Source organism: Dreissena polymorpha, chromosome 2 (assembly GCF_020536995.1).
Source record: "Dreissena polymorpha isolate Duluth1 chromosome 2, UMN_Dpol_1.0, whole genome shotgun sequence".
In the NCBI taxonomy this organism is placed as follows: Eukaryota; Metazoa; Mollusca; class Bivalvia; order Myida; family Dreissenidae; genus Dreissena; species Dreissena polymorpha.
Window position 1 is genome coordinate 66643518 of NC_068356.1, and position 15475 is coordinate 66658992.

The 15475-nt window shown below is 36.8% G+C and overlaps 1 protein-coding gene across 1 annotated transcript; it reads right to left on the bottom strand.

Moving 5' to 3' along the window:
- Positions 1-6268: 6268 nt before the first annotated feature.
- LOC127867426 (uncharacterized) lies at positions 6269-10566 on the bottom strand. Its single transcript, XM_052408573.1, has 3 exons — positions 9728-10566; positions 9231-9383; positions 6269-8747 (listed from the first exon to the last, which is right to left on the bottom strand). The coding sequence occupies exons 1-3, from the start codon at positions 10044-10046 to the stop codon at positions 8149-8151; spliced, it is 1071 nt and encodes a 356-aa protein (XP_052264533.1). The 5' UTR covers positions 10047-10566; the 3' UTR covers positions 6269-8148.
- Positions 10567-15475: the final 4909 nt, after the last annotated feature.

The following is a 15475-nucleotide window of genomic DNA, read 5'->3' on the forward strand; positions in this document are numbered from 1 at the left end:
GGATAATAAAAGCATCTTACAAAGTACACATGTTTCAAAGTCAATATTACAAATTATGTTCAAAATATTCATAACACATTAGTATTCATCTTCAGCCTCTGACCCATTTCTCTTTTCAACTGCAGTAGGGAGTACAACACCAACCATTCTTTGCTGCCAGTCAACAGCACCCACTGGAGAGACAAAGTTGTCTCTGAGATGAATTCGCTGATGTCTGGCATCCACAGTGGCGAGGTTCCCCCTCGCAGGTGGCTGAGGAACATCTTCCCAGTGAGGTCCATGTCTCCAGGCCCCAGGTAAGAAGGTGTGCTATTCATCCTCGTAGTCCACCTCATTTGCTGCCATCACCACCCTATGCCTCAACAGGTTGTGCAGCACCACAGCAGTCTCCACCAAATTTCTGACGTTCTCTACCTTTTGTTCCATTGTTCCCAGCAGGCACCTAAACATGTTTGCCAGTATGCAAAAGGCATTCTCCACCACTCTCCAACCCCTTGAGATCCTGTAGTTGCAGAGTCTCTGCTCATCTGTTATCCCTCTTCTACTGTATGGTTACATCATGTAGCTCTTCAGGGCAAAAGCATCATCAACCAGGATGAAGTATGGGATATCTGGCTCAGTTTCCCCAGGGAGAGGGCATGATGGGGGTAGCCCTATGGCCCCATCCTCCAGTCATTCAAAGAGCTCAGAGTCCGTGAATATCCGGGAGTCAGGTATGTGTCCTTTTATCCCAGCTCAATCCAGATGAAGTTGTATTCTGCATCTACAAGGGCCTGCATTGGTATGGAGAAGAACCCATTGTAGTTGTGGTAGATCTTGCCTGTGTTTTCTGGTTTCTTGATTGCTATGTGCTTTCCATCCAAGGCACCAACTGCATGGGGGACATTCCACCTCTGTTCAAACTGCTGGGCAAGGTGTCTTCAGGCTTCAGGGGTGGTAGGTGGGTTGAAAACTTCATCTTTATATGCCTGTACAATTGCCGTGCACACTTCTGGAATCAGCTCTGATATTGTGGAGATACCACATCTGAATCCATATGCCATTGACCTGTAGTTGTCCCCAGTGGCCAGATGTCTCAAGGTGATTGCCAGCTTAAAGCCAGCTGACAGAGAGTGCCTGTAATTAGTCTGCTGCTTCTGGATGACTGGTGCCACCCTTTCCAGGATATCATCAAACACCTCAGGGTTTAATCTGGTGAAGTTTCTGAAGGCACCAGGGTCTTCTAATCTGAGTTGTGTCCAGGAGGCTAGCGTAATGGCCATATTGCTGTCTTCTTTCTTCAGTAAGCCATGGCCTGGTCCAGCATCTTCTGATAAATGGCCTTCTACCTCTTGCTGGTATGTCAACCTTCCCTTGTCTTTGCTGTTCTTCCTCCCTCTCCTCTGCCTCAAGGGATAGAATATAGTTATACAACAGAGAGACAAACGTCATGTCTTCTTCGGATAGACCATGCTCTGGTACATCTGGAACCTCTGGATCTTGTTGTTCTGCCATCGTTTTCTGGAGTCAAAGATGCAATGATTTTGTGTATCTGCTGCATCTTTATATAGGCTCTGATTCAAAAGCGGGATAAAAATCGGCAATCTCGACATTTCCCAATACGTAACAGAGCGTAAAAATGCACAACAAAGTTTGATTGTCGTATCAGAGCCTGATTTAATGCGTCATAATCGCATCAAAGAGTAATGAAGCGTAATAAAGCTTATCAAAGCGTGATTTCAAGCGTAACAAAGCCTGATCAAAGCGGGATCAAAGCGGGAGGAATCGTAACATGTCGGGAAATATTTTGTCCTCAAAGCGTCAACCGATTCGTATGAGAGCGTATCAGAGCTTATCAGAGCGTAATAGATCGATATATTTTTGGAAAAGTGAACAAAAATGACGGCGCTTTGCTCGCCGATTCAAAGCGCGGCATTCGCCGTTGGTGTGAACTAGGCATAAGACAACGTACACTGTAGCTCTGTTCTGAAAGCTTTTGAAACCGATTACAATCAGAATTATCCAAATAGCGCATGGATTTTCATAAGCCGAGTCGATTACCAAACTATTTCTGAACATTAATTTGTCAAACATCTGGGACTGAATCGCTCAAAATTTCGCAGTTAAGGTCCAGAACATGAACATAGGTGAAAAGGTAGGAATTGTCATCTTTGTGTTTATACCACCACACAAGATGTATTTATACATTTTGGAAACACATTTGTAATTATAACTGAAATTGAAATGAAATTTCTCATGAAAGCAACGTGCACGTTCGTCATCATAAAATTAAATATATATCTATCAGATTGCAGTTATTAAAATAACACGAATGCATTTACTTTGTTGATTGTACACTTCGTACAAGAGAAGAAATTTCGTAAAGTCAATACACAAGCTGAGATGTTACTTCCCTTCAAGTAGTTTACTCAACTGGTGGCAGAATTTCGCCATATGAAATACGAAACATATTAAACCAATGTCGACAAAAATACTGATTATTAAGATTATATTACTTCGAGAATACTTTCCGGCAGCCGATAAAATCAACTTTACTGTTAACTTAAAATAGAAAAAGGGATAATTTATTCAGCGTTGAGACGTTGACCTTTATGATACTGAATTTACTTAATGGTGAAATCGATTTAAATTACTAAAATGTACCTTTCTATAGTATAAGCCTATTAATTGTTCAACGTATGTTGAGTATTCGGTCACCCTAAATACGCGGATTTTTGTTTGTATACATTTAATTTGGCAACGTTTTGTTTGAAAAACGTTAAACAACGTGTCCGTTAAAAAATATAACCGATTTATGATGGAGGTTGACCGTTTTGTCCAAAACATGCGTATGTGTTTTGTAAAAGCGGCAAAACATATCTCTTTTATTTCAGATACGAAGATCTACAGAATGTGCACAACGAAATATACGAGTACGGAGCAATTAAATAAATAGAAATTTAAAAATTACAAAATCGTTTACCACAACTTAAAGTTAATATTGCAGATCTACAATGAAAATCGAATTTGATTATGCAATGTAATAATTAAATATTACGATCATACCGCAAAAAACATTAAAACAAAATAAAAACACAATAAGAAACGTACGTTTTCTATAACAAAATAATAATTATTATTTAACAATATTTTGAGAGGTTACACAAAATCAGCTTAAATACTATTTCTAGGTTAATAGTTATATTTAAAATATCAACTTTTGAGGAAATATGGTCGTCATTAGCTTCAAAAATTGCATTACTGCCTATTTAAAATAAATGCAAACTGATAATTTGGTAGTTCATTAAATACTTGTTAATACTATTAGAAATTGCTACTATAGCTTGATGACGGGCTTTTGGCTGTTTGAGTCGCGTTGCTTTTGTATCTGTTGCAAATTATATTATTTTGTTTCTGCTTTTGGAGGCAATTTTTTAATCTTTGGATCATGTTTTGCGAAAAACACTGTAAATGAGAAGTTTTAAAGGGGAAGGTTGGGGAGTTGTACTTTCACTTGTTATTAGATTGTTATCGTAGCTATGCACGGGTTGGTGTAAGACAGCGAACGGCCATAATTATGGTCGCAATGATTTAAATTAATATTTCTGGATACGATACATCATACTTAATGTATAACCGCGAGATCGTCGCTGTATCATATGACCAGGTGCAGTATATATAATTGGTCTACAACCAGGCACTCGGTCAATCATCAGGGGTCAGCCAGTCACATATTGGAGTGTATTAAAAAAACTGCATCACTCAGAGAGATTCATGATTCGCAATTTCGACATTCGGATCGATATTTGAAAAAAAGATAACACGTTTGTTGAATACGTTTCTAAACGTCCATATAACTTATAAGTGTTTTAAATGTGTCCGTATATAAAATAGCAGGTTAATTTGTAAGATTTAAAATCATTTCCCAGCAGTATTAACCACGTGGAGATGGTGTGCTATACATTTTTCAATTTGAAGTCCGCACGGGCTAATCAGGGACGACACTTTCCGGTTTTTTGACATTTTTCGTATAAATGAAGTCTCTTCTTAGCAAAAATCCAATTGAGGCAGAAAGTGTCGTCCATGATTAGCATGTGCGGAGTGCACAGGTTAATCTGGGACGACACTTTACGCACATGCATTTTGTCCAGTTTTCTCAGAACGCGACTCAAATTATTAGAGGTAGTATTGACAATGGACTCGACATGTTGCCTAGGTTTCGAAAATGCCTCGGTGAAAGTGTGTGCATGCACGTTTAAGTATTTCGTATGTCCTTTTTGGATAGGTGTTCAATAAATTTACTTTTCGTAATCATGCCTTAATAGACAGTAAATGGAGCATTTCAATCAGCAGACCAGTTTCAAGTGATATTTACAGATATCTTCATGTCTTTTAAATTTCCGCCAAGTTATTTCATCCCTTCAATCTTCTGAAATGGCAGGACAACAATATACCTATGTACAGGAATATGACATAGGAAGTACGGACTTCACACGTCGCATTGTCTCATTATTATGAATATTCCTTTCTTCAAATAAATCTCGAACCTTTTCCTATAATGAGTTCCGTTCTGAGAAAACTGGTCATAATGCCTGTGCGTAAAAAAGTGTCATCCCAGATAAGCCTATGATATCCGCACAGGCTAATCCGGGACGACACTTTCCGCCAAAACTGGATTTTCACCAAGAAGAGACACCATTTAAACGAAAAATTCCATAAAAGCGGAAAGTGTCGTCCCTGATTAGCCTGTGCGGACTGCACAGGCTAATCTGGGATGACAATTTACGCACAAGCATTATGCCCAGTTTTCTCAGAACGCGACTCTAATGACACGGCCATTGAGCAATCATAAGCAAGAGATTACAAATTCGATCTTTTCCCTCTAAGTGTGACCTTGGCCTTAGAGTGTGAATGACACATCCGCTTATGATGCTGAATAATGCCGCAAAGTAATTTACAAAATCTGAATTGAATTTTTTTCACTGTGATTACGAAATGGGATGGACGAAGGGATGAATGGAAGAAAATGCGCACCCCCAGAGTTTCCAACTGGTTTCATCTTCAACCGACCATAATGTAAAAGAAAGCTAAATATCGACAAACTCGAACAACGTTTATTGTTAATTATGCAAATTCCAAACCGCAAGCTAAGTAAACACTCCTTTGGACTGAAAACACACGTCCTTGTCTGAATGTATACGTCTTGCTTCGTCAATCTTTGGTAATCAAAACGCGAAAATGAATTTATTAATATTTTAAACACTTAAGGTTTATTAAATTCGCAGCGGGACCTGAACATCAGTTCTGGTTGCCATAGATCAATCCAGATTCTCTTTTTCGGTTTATTCATTTCATTTCAACTCGTTTTTGTCTACCCTAAAGCTCCGCGTGAATTCGCTTTTTATCTCGGATTTTTATTAATTCGGAGTTTAAGCCATGCATGAAGTTTTTTAAATGAAATATTAACAAGTAATTTATGAATGTTTAATAATCCCCACGTTTTAAACGCGTGGGGATATTGTATTGATCTCCGCCTTATTTTTGATCGGACCATATTTTCTCCTACACTATTAGCACTAGAACAATGAAACTTGGTAATTATGAGCATATGTGCGACGGTGACGGTGACGAAATTTTGATCTGACCCCTGGGTCAAACGTTTTGGTTAAATTAATGGGTAAAATGGGTAAAAAAAAACTCGGTTTACTTACAACATGCGACGCACATGATAAAAACTTTTGACCCAGGGGTCAGATCAAAATTCTAAATAGTGCACCGTCGCACATATGCTCATAGCTACCATGTGTGTAAGTTTCAAGGTTCTAGTGCTAAAAGTGTAGGAAGAGATGGAGGAGAATTGGGATTGGGATGGGGCCCAAAATTTTGTTTTAACATAAATTCTTCATTTATTCACCAATTGGCGTGACGTCACTTTTATACTGAACATCTCTTTTTTCAACACGGGCGGTGTGGGGATACGCGTCGGCATCTGCCGCGCCATTTCTAGTTTATATTAAGTTGATTTGAAAAGCTTCAGTGTATTCCTATCCTCGACCCAAGAGAATGTGGTTAAATATCAAAACGCTCTTTAATTTCATCTGAGCCGCACTCTGGGAAAACGGGGTTTAATGCATTTGGTTTAAGTGTCGTCCCAGATCAGCATTGCACTCCGCATAGGCTAATCAGGGACGACACTTTCCGCTGCTATAGTATGTTCCGTTCAAAGGAGGTCCCTTCTCAGCAAAAAAAGATTCTGAAAGAGTAAAGAAAACTATCTTTTAAAATCATATAAGTTCTATTAGTTTTAATTTCAATCATTTCATAATACATGTTCGGTTCTTGTTACATGTCAAATTTAAAATCTAACAAAGGTGAACATAAAATTATTTTACTAACACATTTCAAGCTTACCCGTTTTATACATATCCATTTATTTTTATTTTTTTTGGCAATTAATATTTGGCACAAATGCTAATTACACTGGTCGATAACCCTCTGAAACATGTGCAGCAGATTTAGATCTGGCCAGATATAACAGCTGGGTTTATTTATTTTCGCCAAGCAGGCTGTGGTCAGCCTGACAGGGGAGTATGCTTTATGACCACAGAACAGTTAACACTGATTAGTTCTGCTGATAAGCGATGGCTAAAATCTAGCCGTTCTGGGAGTAACTTGGTAGGACTGAATTGCCTATCGTGACAGCCATAGTATAATTCAGCCTTTTATCTCTAACAATAACACGAACCTCGTGAATTCGTACAATGGAGTATACAAAACTGGTCTACCTTGTACTATTATTACTTCTGCACAATTCTGGTCGAACGTTTTTTGTTTTGGGCTGTCATACATTGTTTTCCTTAAACAAGTATTTAACAAATGTTCAATACTTTCATACATTACTGTGTTATTTTGAAAAACAAAAAGCATAATGAACGTACAGTTTGCCAATAACACACAGTCAGTTTAATAAATGTATGTAGATAACGTATACAAATATCTGTTAACACTTAACCCATACCCTTAAAGTCTCTATAACGCTCAAAATCAACGAACATTTCGAAAAGTATTTCGTAAAATAAAGTTTACACCTAAACAATCAGTGTTCCTTATAGCAATAGCCACAATTTCAACGCTAGATGTGGTATGATTACATAGATTTTTGTGGATACAAAATGCTCGTTTTTATTTATTTGTGACCACAATAAATTCCATGCTAATTTCCTGCGAATATATTTATTCATACGACACACGAACCCCAAAATGGTACCATGTTAAAACCATAATAAAAACGAGCATTTTGTATTCACAAACATCTATTTTACCAGACTACATCTGGTGTTGAAATTTCGGCAATTGCCATAAGGAACAATGATTTTTAATTGTTTAGCTTTATTTTACGAAATATTGTTCGAAATTTTCGTGGATTTTGAGTAGTAATGTTACTTTAAATCGGCCGTAAGATACAGTTGTTTATTTCAATATACAATATAATTGCGTATTTCCAATAATAATTTGATGCACATGGTAGTTTACAACGACTTAAGCTATTGCTTAGTGCAAATATTCGCAAATACAGTATTGTTTTTATCAGGAAAAAAGTTGTTTCATGGAACATATTCTAGACATTTGCGAACCAAAATTAAGAAAACAATTGTTAGACCAAATACTATTTTATGACAAACTTGTGATGCAATGCACATTATTTAAAAGAAAATGTAGTTAATTTTATAAATTTTATTACTTTCACAACATGAACATAACAATATGAAATATATTGACATTATACATGTATCCGATTGCATCACTTGCATAACAAATTTAATGTGTAAGTTTTTTTTATACTTTTGCAGTGGTAACTAAAAAACACACACAACCTTTTTAAACCAATCTAAATTGTAAAACAAAACTAAGCATGGTCCAATAAACATACATATATTTTGGTTTACAAAATGCTTTCTGCCATGATTACAAATAGGTTAAAAGAAAACTATTACATTGTAGTGTTTTTACAACCAGCACCAGACAGGTATACATGTTATTTAGCAGGGGCTAATCTTAACTTCCTTGTGTACATGTAGTTTTCGTATTTTTAATTGTTGTTTTATGTCATAAAAAGAATGAGAGGCATTTCATAATTGTAAATCATTTACAACCAATCCAACACATAGGTTACAGGTCAGTAGTGTGAATATGGTCATTTCGTTGCTCCGCCCGTCGATTGCTTTTCTTCACAGGCACTACATAGGGATGTTCTTCGCTATTTTTTCTAGTTACACTTTCATAACCTTTATTGACCTGCCCTCTTTTTCGAATACTATCCTTGTCATCGTTCTTCATAGGCACTGCATAGGGATGTTCCTCTTTATTTTTTCTAGTAACACTTTCATAACCTTTATTGACCTGCCCCCGTTTTCGAATACTATCCTTGTCATCGGTACCACTAGAAGATGGACGGGAATCTATTTGAACAGCAGTGCTGGATTCCTCAATACTGTAAGGGTTGTTGGTTTGCCCCGAAGACGTTCCTTGTGCGGTTTCCATTGGACCGTCTTTAGCATCATTTGGGTGATATTTTTCACTAAATTCTTCCCATTTGCGGACTTCAACCGTCGCTAGGCAGCCTCCCGCGAGCGCCAGAAGGGCACCAATACCGGAAGTAAGAACGGACCACACAAACGTTCGGGGCACCCTTTCAAATATCTTCGGTACGCCGAAGCATTGAACAAGGCCTATTATAACTAGTAACACCATCGCAAGGACGGCAAATCCTGAATACAAACCAGTAAAGAAAGATATAAATGCGTAAAATAGACGCAGCAGTTTGTCTGTTTGTACTTCTAAAGAATGTCATTTAGCTACATGCAAGTGTCGATCTCAAACACGCGTGGATTGGCGACCTTTCCCTTACATATAATATTCATGGTTTGTTCGAAATGAGATGATGGTTATAAGAGGAATCTAATCGCAGTTTTAATTTTGTTTAATCTCTGTAAACGGCATAAGGTAAGTCCAATTATGTTTTTTTTATCCCAATTGTATTTAAGTAAAAATTAGACATGAGATTTTTGATTTGGATATTTGCTTCATTTTTCTTTCCGCTAAATTACATACAAACACTGGCTTGCAAGTAATACAAAATCATGAATCTAAGAATAGTGAAACTATAGATACGCAGATAAAAGACCCTTAATATGGATCCTCTTAAAACATTTTTTGTTTTAGAAAAGGATACACATTATGAGGAATGTTACCTCCAAGGATGAGGAAACTAGACATTGCAGCGACAAATCCTCTGTTACGATACCCTCCGCATCTCCAAGCCTCTACCATAATTGAGGCCACGAATATCAGAACGAGGCCGACTGACGTAACAATCTGCACGGCCGTCCATAATCCGTAGCCACCTTGACACCGTTTAAGAATATATATCTATGCTACCATACAAGCTGTTTAGCTTTTTAGCACATTCATTTGTTTACAGGAAGTAAACAAGATAACAAATACAATAAATTTATTAGTATCGAGATTCAAATAATTGTTAGTTTTGCCTATTTATCTGCTTCATCGATTAATTTATTTGTTAAATATGTCTTTGACATATATGGTATATTTTTGTTTGTAATTAATTATCCACCACAATAAAATGTATTTTTTTAAATCTATTTAGAATTCCATTTACACCTTTGCATTTTGTAAATGGGAAAAATGATAAAAATTATTTGTAAATCTAAATATAGCCTGTGCTTACCTAATCCATAAGCCAATCTAACAGAAAGCTCTTCCGCATTACACCCAGCTAGCTGGCTGAAATTAAAGTTGTAACTGGTCTGTGGCCGAATACCCTTCATCCGGCAGTACGTCGGGTTGTCCATATCGCAAACCATGCCGTACCAGACGCTAACGTACACGGTCACATTGTATGAACTGCCAGGACATGGTGAATGGTCGAATGCAATCCAATAGGGCATTACAAATCCGACGAGGACGAGAAATCCACCGGAAAGTGTGAACAGAAGTGCTCCAGAAGCGTAGAACGACCATGTATTCGTGTTTGTAAGCTTTCCCATGTTTTATGTCTACTCTTCTATTTCTTTATCTTCGTCAATGTGTGTTTAACTGACTTTCCCCGTTAACCTTGCAGGTATCTTGCATTAAACTTTCGTTCTTTTTTCTTTGAGTTTTGTTAGGAAATTTTGAGTAACCTGAGTAAAATTAGTTTGAACGTTTGAAATATATGTGTCACCGAAGTCCATCGATTCAAGACTATTAGCAAATCTTGGGCGTTGTTATCATCACAGCGTGGCGTCTGCACTAGATAATAACACGAACGACAACACAATTATGCCATTATTCATACTACCGAAACCCCAAGCATAATCCAAATAATGATAATGCATGTATTGTCAAACTCGATATACTTCTGTTTAAAAACACAAATTAGTTTAACTTCCGCCTTTGATTTATCTCTGTCTTCTTTTAATTTATTGCACTATTTAATTCCTCATTCAGGGTCACATATCACTGATAACGAGCTTCTCGTACTTGGTTGAATGTGCAGATTGTTCACCACTCATTATACATCTAATGATTTTTATCGCAAATTATTCATTCAGACGCTCTAGTGTGCACAATACAGAGATCTAATGTTTAGGATATGTTTACTTGTGTATGCACACCAATATACAAATACTTATTAAAATAAACGAGAAACAAAAAGTAATCACGAGAAGCTCAGAACCTTTAAATATTCCGCGAGATGTTGTTGTCTAAAATTGTGGGTGATTGAAGCTTTTCGTCTATGCTTTCTGCGGATCAAGTCCTATTCTTTTAATGAGCGGTCAGCGGCGTAGCTAAAGGAACACTTAAGCGGAGGCAGTTTAGGGCATGCAACCGTTCCGGCGTTCCCCTCCCGTATTGTCCTGTGACCAAGACAATATCTGAATTCATTAGAGTTTCGTGTATGATATATTATGATTCTCATTGGATAAGGGTAAAATACGGTTATGCTCTTGGTAAGTTTGGTGGAACCAAAGATTAAACGGTACTTAGTTTTATTTTATACGCACTGATTTTTGACGATGCTGCGAAGCGGCTCGTCTAAGTTATCATACCGTAAAAAAATTCTTCACAATGGCGACCCTTGTAAAAGACCGAGCCAGTCCGATTGAGACAGCTCGATTTTTTTACCGTACCCGGGAAATGCTAAATCAGTTGTTGTCGGCTATTTCTTTTATTATACAAGCGATTTTGACCCATTTGGCGCTGACGTCATTTCAGAGGAAAACCAGGAAGAAGTTGACGTACTGTTTTGCGCGATATTTTCTCGCAATTATTTTCCTAATCGGCATACCTCGCTGATTATCATTGATAAAGGTAAAGGAAGCTCAGCTATAAATATGATAGCATATTCTGGGAAAAAGATGTAGTAATATTTTGAAAACGTGAATTTTAAATCAGTAATATACAATCCATTATATGTTTATAGATCAATGAAACAACTATGCATTTTCTGTATTGTATTTGATATTTGCCGTACTTATGTAATTAAATTGCGAATGAAAACGTGTACAATTCACGTTTAACGCGATCACGAGTGTAAAGAAAACGAATCATTTCGAACCTGCCAGTTGTAAACGTTATAGCGAGTATGGTATAAACCGCATAATAGCCGTGCGACATCTATGAAACTCGCTCTTATGCGTGCTCTCTCATTTTGCAAATTAATAAACTTTTCAAACAGAAATTACAGAGCCACATCATTGCACACACTATGTTTGATAATTCATTCGTTTGTTGGATATTGTTTTCTGTTTTAAACACATATTAGGTCTTATCGCGGAGATTTAGTTAACCTTACCATGTGTTTATGGGCAAACTCACGTATTCAAGTCGTTTTTTTCGTACCCATTTTTTTCCGTACCCAAATTATTTTTCGTACCCATTTTTTTGTACTCACTTTATTTTCGTACCCAAATTTTTTTTCGTAACCAATTTTTTTTCGTACCCATTATTTTTGGCCTAATTTTTGTACCTAAAATTTTCGTACCCATTTTTTTTCGTACCCACATACACAATTGTGGTGATGTAAGATAAACTTAAATTGATGCGTTTATATCCATCCTCATTCAAAAGCATCGTCACACCAGTACTGTCAGTACTTTGATTTTTTAATAGCGCCCTTCTGATGTGCCTTAGAACACCTAAATCTAATAGATAAAGTAGCAATTATGAAATCATATAATTCGGTTTGCAAATTTAAACCGATACAGCTGATTCGTCGTGCATCCGAATAGTTACGACTCTTAATGATAAACTAAACTAGCACGTTTGATTCACGCGGATTTTTTTTTTTGCTATACCTCAACACTAACAGTGATGTAATAATAATAATTGAACTTCATTCCAAACTAACGTTTGATGAACAGTTTACTATAAAATTCTTCAATGTTATATTAGTCAACATCGATATTTACCGGTAGGCATGTCTATTCAACTTGAGTCGAAACGCTTCAGACCTGTCGACCACAAATACTAACATACAGTCTAGGTGTTTTCTATTGAAAGCAGTTTTGTCCTGCTTAATATTTGGTGAACAGCTTTCTTATCACGGGATAGTTTGGACTATGTGATAAACACAACTTCAACTTGAAACATTGCGATAAGTGTTCTCGTGTTAGCCTGAACTATTTACACCTTATGGTCTGTATTTTTAATAAGAAGACAAACCTTTGTTCATTATCGGATTGATCGTTTCGACACAGCCATGCAGCGTTCAGTATTAAATCATGTTGTGTTTGACAATAACAACAGTTTCTATCATTGATATCACTAGTCTAATGCAGTGGGGTATAATTCCCCACACAACACCAAGTGAATTATGCTATTATTCAACCACAGCTCAGAAAAAGGGTTTCACTTTAGTTATAGTATATACAAAAGGGTCTTGTTCGGTACACTCAAATATTAATAAATTTTTTGACATGCAATTATGGAAATTACCAATGGCAATCTCAGCGCAGAGCTGTCGTTCCTTGCTCTCACCTTCAATCTCTGCCATCACAAGAAAATCATACCAGATTTGGTAGGATTTTTTGTTATCCCCGCCCAATTTTTTTCGGAGAATATATAGTATTAGTCTCCGTCAATCTATCCGTCTGTGCGTCCGTTGTCCGTCCGTCCGAAACTTTGTCCAAAACATAACTCCAAATATATTCAATGGATTTACTTTAAACTTAGAATGTAAACAGATGGCAACGAGGAGAAGTGCAGTGACCAAGAACCATAACTCTTTCTACCTTAGTTTTTGAATTATCTCCCCTTTAATATAATTTCATAGTACATTTTTGTTCGGAGCATAACTCTAAATCTACCAGATGGATTTACTTGAAACTTAAGTTACAGTACAGTCAACTACAGTACAGTCTACTAAAGTACAGTCAACTTCAGTACAGTAAACTACAGTACTGTCCATTACAGTACTGTAAATTACAGTACTGTCAACTACAGCAACTACAGTACAGTCAACTACATTACAGTGAACAACATAACAGTCAACTATAGTCAACTATAGTACAGTCAACAACAGTACAGATAACAGAAGTATATTCAACTACAGTACAGTCAACTGCTGTTCAATCAACTACAGTCAGTCAACCCCAGTGCTGTCAACTACAGTACAGTCAACTACAGTACAGTCAACTACAGTACAGACAACTACAGTACAGTCAACTACAGTACAGTCAACTACAGTTAGTCAACTACAGAACAGTCAACAATTATACAGTCAAATGCAGTACAGTCAATACATTACAGTCAACTACAGTACAGTCAATATAGTACTGTCAACAACAGTAAACTACTTAAGTCAACTTAAGTACAGTTTACTACAGTCAGTCAACCACAGTGCTGTCAACTAAAGTTCAGTCAACTACAGCACAGTCAACTACAGTACAGTCAACTTCAGTACAGTCAAATGCAGTACAGTCAATACATTACATTCAACTACAGTACTGTCAACTACAGTACTGTCAACAACAGTAAACTACAGTCAACTACAGTACAGTCAACTACAGTACAGTCAATTACAGTACAGTCAACTACAGTACAGTCAACTACAGTACAGTCAACTACAGTACAGTCAACTACAGTACTGCCAACTACAGTACAGTCAACTACAGTTAGTCAACTACAGAACAGTCAACAATTATACAGTCAAATGCAGTACAGTCAAAAAATTACAGTCAACTACAGTACAGTCAATTACAGTACTGTCAACAACAGTAAACTACATCAACTTAAGTACAGTTTACTACAGTCAGTCATCCACAGTGCTGTCAACTAAAGTTCAGTCAACTACAGCACAGTCAACTACAGTACATTCAACTATCGTGCAGTCAACTACAGTACAGTCAACTACAGTACAGTCCCCTACAGAACAGTCAACAATAGTACAGTCAAATGCAGTACAGTCAATACATTACAGTCAACTACAGTACAGTCAACTACAGTAGAGTCAACTACAGTACAGTTAACTACAGTACAGTCAACTACAGTTAGTCAACAATTATACAGTCAAATGCAGTACAGTCAAAACATTACAGTAAACTACAGTACAGTTAATTACAGTACTGTCAACAACAGTAAACTACATCAACTTAAGTACAGTTTACTACAGTCAGTCAACCACAGTGCTGTCAACTAAAGTTCAGTCAACTACAGCACAGTCAACTACAGTACAGTCAACTACAGTCAGTCAACTACAGTACAGTCAACTACAGTACAGTCAACTACAGTACAGTCCACTACAGAACAGTCAACAATAGTACAGTCAAATGCAGTACAGTCAATACATTACAGTCAACTACAGTACTGCCAACTACAGTACTGTCAACAACAGTAAACTACAGTCAACTACAGTACAGTCAACTACAATACAGTCAACTACAGTACAGTCAACTACAGTACAGTCAACTACAGTACAGTCAACTACAGTACAGTCAACTATATTACAGTCAACTACAATACAGTAAACTACTGTACAGTCATCTACAGTACAGTCAACTACAGTAAAGTCAGCTACAGTACAGTCAACTTCAGTAACACCTGCATGTCGTTTAGTATTGACGATAGTAAGATATTGTATTAAATAGTAAGGAAAGACATGTACCAGGTTTTCATACGACAAAACAATCCTTGCTCTTAATGCAAGAATTTTGAAATTATCTCTCCTCTGACAATCCTGCAAAAAATCTGCCTTGCATTATTTTGACAGAAATGCTACCAAAAAGCTAAAGCCAAAACATAAACAAAACATTTGCAGAGTATTTACACATATTCAGAAACAAATTTAGTCTAAGCTTTATATTTTGACTCCTTAAGGTTTTATTTGACAAATGAACAAGTCTCTCATTGGGTCATTTGACTGCTGGTTTTCAAAATCTATTGAAATCCCTGGGTACCAAATACTTGCACAGAATCTAAATCTTTGAAACCCTAA